The 5,930-nt window shown below is 55.4% G+C and overlaps 2 protein-coding genes across 3 annotated transcripts in view; one reads left to right on the top strand and one right to left on the bottom strand.

The window, feature by feature from the left end:
- Positions 1-1,834, top strand: part of LOC137463770 (GON-4-like protein) — a 37,644-nt gene extending 35,810 nt beyond the window's left edge. The window contains exons 29-31 of the mRNA XM_068175165.1: positions 1-261; positions 674-776; positions 1,305-1,834. The exon at positions 1-261 is cut by the window's left edge and continues 490 nt beyond it. Of these exons, the coding sequence (XP_068031266.1) occupies positions 1-261; positions 674-776; positions 1,305-1,454 (514 nt within the window). The 3' untranslated portion in view covers positions 1,455-1,834. The remainder of the gene's footprint in view (positions 262-673; positions 777-1,304) is intronic.
- A 205-nt stretch (positions 1,835-2,039) lies between these two features.
- On the bottom strand, positions 2,040-5,904 carry MSTO1 (misato mitochondrial distribution and morphology regulator 1). Of its 2 annotated transcripts, none has more exons than XM_068175167.1 (14): positions 5,755-5,904; positions 5,549-5,672; positions 5,425-5,479; positions 5,282-5,357; positions 5,147-5,195; positions 4,737-4,851; positions 4,515-4,632; positions 4,294-4,428; positions 4,040-4,192; positions 3,361-3,492; positions 3,087-3,268; positions 2,795-2,893; positions 2,588-2,706; positions 2,040-2,347 (listed from the first exon to the last, which is right to left on the bottom strand). In XM_068175167.1, exons 1-14 carry the CDS (start codon positions 5,827-5,829, stop codon positions 2,109-2,111), a joined length of 1,671 nt encoding a protein of 556 aa, XP_068031268.1. In that variant the 5' UTR covers positions 5,830-5,904; the 3' UTR covers positions 2,040-2,108. The 2 variants fall into 2 exon arrangements, with proteins under 2 accessions (XP_068031268.1, XP_068031270.1); XM_068175169.1 differs by having other exon boundaries at positions 2,795-2,890.
- Positions 5,905-5,930: the final 26 nt, after the last annotated feature.

Below are 5,930 nucleotides of genomic sequence, written 5' to 3'. Positions count from 1 at the left end.
GAGCTGCAGCTCAGGGTCCCCTGCTCGCTGCAGTTTGGAGACACAGGACAGAGGCTGCACTGGAGATGCTCCTGAGGGCAGGCCAAGGTCAAATGCAAGCAGCAGCTTCCTGGTGCATCAGCATGCTGAGCAGCTGGAGCCCAGAGCCTCCCCGGGGCAGAGGGAGGAGGAGCAGCAGCAGCAGCGAGTGACAGAGGCCACTGTGTGTGCCAAGAACAGCAAAGTCAGCTCCACTGGGGAGAAGGTTGTGCTCTGGACCAGGTACTTCTGCCTGACCTCCTCTTTCTGTGTCCACTGTTTGGCTCCAGCTCTTACTGGGTCATTTGTTTTCATTTTGTAGCCCTGTTTTCTGACCCTTGCCTTTGGACATTGCTCAGTCCATCAGTGTGGCCCCATGAGCAGCACTGGCTGCTCCTGGCAGGGCTGTTACCTGGAGCACTTCAGACTGGGAAAAGAAAACTTGAAACCTTCTCAAAAAACCTTAAAACCTCTCTTAAAACCTCCTTCAAAAAACTTAAAACCAAGCTAAAGGAGCTCTGCTCAGAGAAGGGTCCTGGGGTTGGGGGTGGCAGGAAGGAGCCTTGCTCAGGGATTGCTGAGCTGGGAACAGGGCTGGGGGTGTTTGAGGCTGTCGCTGGTTTTGGGCTGCTTTCACAGGAGTTTTGTTCTGCAGGGAGGCTGACAGAGTCATCCTCACCACCTGCCAGGAGAAGGGAGCTCACCTGGACACCTTCCACGCCATCTCCCAGAAACTGGGCAACAAGACAGCGAGTGAGGTGAGGGGTGGTGTGGGAGAGGGGCTGGGAAGGTGGGGGGTGCTGTCCTGCCAGTCTCCCAAACTTCAATTCGATGAAAAAATCATCTCAGTTGCAAATAAAACAAATCAAAACCAAACCAAACTCTGCTCTGTTTTAGTGGTGCCAAAAATCCTGTGTGCCCTGCTCCTTCTGACAGGGTTGCCACTGATACTGGAGCTGCACATTTGGTACTGGAGTTCTTTCAGTGTTTCAGTTGTCTCAGGGCTTCAGGCTCCTGCTTCTGTACAGAGGATCTGCTTTTGTGTCTGAATCCTCCCAAACTGCCAGATTTTACCTGGAGAATGTAACATCTTCCAGAGAAAGCAACCACCCAGTGCTCTTCCATTCCTCTTCCCTTATGCCTGAATTGTGTTTGAAATGCCATCGTGGTATTGTTTTGGTTTTTTTTTTATGTGTTACAAAACACCCTGAGCTGTGTAATATGAAATCCCAGTTCCATGACAGCTCTCAGGTCACTTGTCACCCTGGATTTCCCTTGTTCTCCAGGTGTCCCACAGGTTCAGGGAGCTGATGAGGCTGTTCCACACGTCCTGTGACGGGAGCTCCGAAGATGAGGAGGATGCCACCAGCACCAGTAACACAGACCAGCTGTCAGACAAAGATCTTCTGCTTTCTGAGGAAGAACCTGATGACTGAGGTGATAAACTACTGACTGCACCAGAAGAGGGTTTTTTTTTTTTTTTTTTGCCACTTTGCTGCTAGACAGGTGCTGTGGAAAAATGTTTGCACGGGTACTTGAGACAGCACCTTCATTTATTTTGTTCAATTTCCAGCCTGTACCAAACCAAAGGCAGGAAGTAAAAGGAGAACATTCTCTAGAACCTCCCTGGGGAGCTTCAGCAGTGAAATAACAGAACTTGTGGACACTGACCTGGCCTTGGGGTGAAGGTTGGGCCCAGCAGCCTCTGACCAGGACCTGTAAATATTGTACCCTGAAATGTCACTTTTCGTGTGGAACAAACACATGAGTTTTTCAAAGTTCTCCCCTTGTGCTGATTGTATGTGAGATAGTTACAGTCTGAATTCTCTATCTGTTGTGCGGGTTTATTTGAACAGGCAGAGCAAATCCACTTTGCACAGTTGAAAAAACCCAACCAAAATATATATAAAACTAGCCCCCAAAAAAGCAGCTTTCCTCCTTTGCAACACAACTGTGAGCAGCTGGAGAACTTAACCCAGAAGTAAGAACATTTTTTTAATGAGAAGCAAGCAGCAGCTGGGCCATCTCCAAAACCATTCCCTTTATTTTGGGAGTCATCTTAACGCCACTACCCCAGGAATAAAGCTGGGTTAATCTGAATCTGCTTCATCCTCAGATCCATCTGCTCCAAAGCCTGTCTCATAGCACTGGGCCAGGGTCTTTATCTCCTCCAGGGCCTCCTGGAAGTCGTCCTGCTCCACCCCAGCCGTGAAGAAGCTGCTCCAGCGCCGCACGTTGGGCGCCCGCAGCTCCCGGCACAGCCCCGAGAGCAGCCAGTGCAGGATAGGGGAGCTCTGCAGGGCTGCCAGCACGGGAATGCTCTCAACACCTGCAGGGTGGAAGGCACAGCAGGGGTTAAATACCCACCAAAATCTCAGCCCTTGCTCTGCTGCTTCACAAGCAGCTGGCTTGCTTGAACTCAGCTGCTGACGCTCACAGCTCTGCACACTGGGTTGGTTTGTTACCAATGATTCTGGTTTGTTATGAATAGTTTTGGTTTGTTATTGATAGTTTTTACCTCTGTTAGGCCCCGGTCTCTCTGTTGCAGAGTTTAAGGGGCATTTGTTACCTGCTGAGGAAAAGCCCTGAGCTTTGTCCAGGAGGAAGCCTCGTCTGGTCAGGAGAGGAGAGAAGAACTGGGGGAAGGGAGGTCGGGTGTGACAGGGCTGCTGGAGCACGTGGGATGTGCTGTGAGGAGATGAATAAAGTTACCCGGAGCTCCCTCAACTGTTCCCTGTTCTAAACCAGCACCCCTGAGTTCTAAACCTGCACCCACCTGAAGGCTCCTGGGAACTGGGTGTGGAGGTACTGCTGGAGCACCTGCTCAGGGCTCTCACAGCTGTGCAGGGGGGACCTGGGCTGGCCCAGGCAGCTGCTGCAAAGGAAATTCAGGGTTTTCCAGCCTGAAACCATCAATGCCTCAGCTGCTTTTTTAGCTGTTTTCCTCTAGAATTAGTAGCACTCAGGCACTAGATTGCTCCTCCCTTCAGCTGCCTCTCGGAATGGAGGGAGTCTGGATGCCTCCAGTGAGGAATCCTGCAGGAAGTGCAGCTCAAATGCTGATTTACCTGGTGGCTTTCTCTTGGCAAATTCCTCGTAGCACAACAGACTGAGCAAAACAGCAGCTGACCTTTTGCTCCTTCCACGAGGACAGAAGCTTCCAGGGCACATCCTGGTGGGCACTTAAAATATCAGGGAGCGAGGAGCCAGACAAGGCAGGGAAGGGAAGAGCTGCCCATGCAGCCACAACCTGGATTGGGGTGACAGAGCAGTCTGGAACACGCTCCTGGCACAGCTGGAGGGGTGCAGAACAGCTGCAGCACAGCTGGAAGGTGCCCTCACCTTCCTCCCAGAGAAGGTGAGGGAGTCAGCAAAGTGCAGCATGGAGCCCTGGGAGGAGCAGAGCCTGTAGGGAGCAGTGAAGGTGTCGAGTGCTGCTGCCAAAATCGAGCTGCTGTGGTAGTTCAGGGATGCCTGGGGAGGAGACAAATGCAGGAATCACAGGACAAGTCACAGCCACCCCTTCCTTAACCCAGTTTGTGTATTTAACTTGACCAGATTGTAAATTGTGCCTTTAAAAGAGATGTTTTACAGTTATTTCAGGGTTGGGATAAGCAGCCAGAGTGTATCTGTAGTTCCAGCCCAGCTGTTTGCTAACAAATGCTTTGGTGCCAGTTTCCTTATCTTTCTTTGACTCCTTAGGGCTCCAGTGAGGCTGGAGTTACTCCAAGCATGGAGAATAATGTAGAAAAGCCTTTTCAGTGCCCACACTGCAGGCAGCACCCCACCAGAAAGCACAACGGCCAAGGAAATGTGTTAATATTTTCAAAAGCAGGAAGAAAACTACAGAAATTAAAAGCTGGCAGCTAAGTCCCAGTGAAAAAGCAGGAAAAGGGCTCTGCTGAGCAGAACAGCACCATGGAAAACCTCCAAACCCAGAGCTGCAGGAAACACTTGGAGAGGGGTAAAGCTGCAGGAGCTCAAAGCCAACCATGGTGGGTGATGCCAATCCAGGACTTACGTTGTATTTTATGTATGGAAACGTCACAGGAGCTTCAGGCTTGATTCCCAAACTCCCACTGAGTGACAGGGGACAGAAGAGAGAGCTGTGACGGGAGAGGTGGGCAATGCCCAGGGCCGTGTTCATCAGTCTGTAAAAAGTGTTCTGAGGGTCCTGGGGGGAAAAATCCAACCATTGGTAGCTTAAGGAGCAGACAAGAATCTGTCAAAGCCAGGCTGGGCACCTGTTCTTGCTTCTCCCCATTGTTTACTCACTCCCACAGTACTCAGGACTGGAGTCAGGCCCCAGGTCAGGATTCCTTTCCGTGAATACTCATCGTGGAGCAGCTCTGTCACCTTGGCACCAACTCCAGAGAAGCCATTGTGAAGGTCACAAAGGACCTGAAACCCCTGTGGGAAACAATGGCAGCATCTCAGATTCTGCTTCATCTTGAGCGGAAAGTTTCTTGAAAAAGGAGCTTGGATAAGGTGTGAACCTGAAGGTAATCACACTCCTCAACATAGAAATGTAGCCGATCTTCCAACTCCTCCACACAGGCAGGGTCCTGCAGGAGACTTTCACCTTGCCCAAAGGCTTCGAGACAACCACAATCCCTAAGGGAAAAAGGGGTAAAGATGGTTATTTTATGCCTTTTATTCACTCTTGAAGGCAAAACTCGGCTTCTGTTTTGGGTTCTGGACCAAACCCCTGGCCGTACCCATCGTGCAGGTACTGCCGGATCACGTAGACACTCTTGGGGTGCAGGTGCACGTTGAGGTAATCAGACCAGAGCCTCAGCGAGGGGGGGTCCTGGGCCCCCACAGGAGCTGCACCTGCAGGGAGACAGAGGGCAGAGCAAAGGTCCTTTCAGCTCCGAGCATCCCCTTTCAGCTCCGAGCATCCCCTTTCAGCTCCGAGCATCCCCGTGGATCAGCTTTTTAACCTGTGCAGTTTTTTAGCCCAGCTGCTGCTCTGACCCAGCTCTCCATAAGCCCAGCACTCTTAGCCCGTGGTTTTCCTTCTCCCTGTTCCCTGGCGCCTTGTCCCACAGCAGGGGCCAGGGAATTCTGCCTTTCTGGAGCTGATCCCAGAGAACGAAGCCAACCCGCACCGGGCCCGCGCACAAACCTGGCTCCGCAGCACCGGCATTCCCCGTCCCGTCCCCGGCAGCGTCTCCCTGCGGGAACAATCCCGGCGGCGGTCACGGGGCGCTCCGCCTCGTCCCCGCTCGTGTCCCGGGCAGGGACCCGCGGCCGCGCTCACCCTGCGGCTCCCGGTGTCCCGCGACGCGCAGCCCCCGGCCGGGCCGCGCTCCCGGTAATCGGCTACGGCCCCGTCCCTGCGACACAAAGCGGCGGCAGCTGCGGGGTCCCGTCCCGCTCCGCCCCGCCCCGTCCCGCACTCACCAGGTCACCGGCGGCTCCGCGCCCGCCCCGTCGGGTCCGAGCGCGCCCACGCCGCCTGCAAACACAGCCCGGTCACGGCGGGGCCGCCCGGGGCCGCCCGACCCCCCCATCCGTCCCGCGGTACCTTTCAGCTCCAGCGCCACCAGACGCGGCGTGGGGGTCTCGGCGCCGCCCGGGCCCCGGCCGAGGCGGAGCAGCGCGGCCGCGCGGAGCTCGGCGGGCTCGGCGGGGCCGCGCAGCGCGGCGGCCTGCGGGGAACGGGGGGAGGAGATCAGAGCGAGCCCCGGCCCGGCCCGGCCCCAATCCCGTCCCGCAGCCCTCCCCCCGCACCTGCAGCCCCCACCAGTGCGCGCCCACGCAGCCCGAGTAGTGCCCGAGCTGCAGCGTGACCGCCTCCCCCGGCATCGCCCCGCCGCAGGAACCGGGAGCGCGTCACGGCCGGGCCCGCCCCGGACGGGCGGGGACGCGAGCGGGGCCGGGCACGCGCACGGGACACGGACACGGAC

The sequence above is a fragment of the Anomalospiza imberbis genome, chromosome 29, assembly GCF_031753505.1.
Source record: "Anomalospiza imberbis isolate Cuckoo-Finch-1a 21T00152 chromosome 29, ASM3175350v1, whole genome shotgun sequence".
Lineage (NCBI taxonomy): Eukaryota > Metazoa > Chordata > Aves > Passeriformes > Viduidae > Anomalospiza > Anomalospiza imberbis.
This window is presented reverse-complemented; position numbering and strand designations above follow the sequence as displayed.

Bases quoted from the DNA above. Each gene is read 5' to 3' on its own strand.
- MSTO1 (XM_068175167.1), bottom strand. From the start codon at position 5,829: ATGCCGGGGGAGGCGGTCACGCTGCAGCTCGGGCACTACTCGGGCTGC. The intron at 5,358-5,424 runs GTGAGTGCGGGA...TTTGTGTCGCAG, and splicing joins GCGGAGCCGCCGGTGACCTG to GGACGGGGCCGTAGCCGATT. The intron at 2,707-2,794 runs GTGGGTGCAGGT...ATCTCCTCACAG, and splicing joins CAGTTCCCAGGAGCCTTCAG to CACATCCCACGTGCTCCAGC.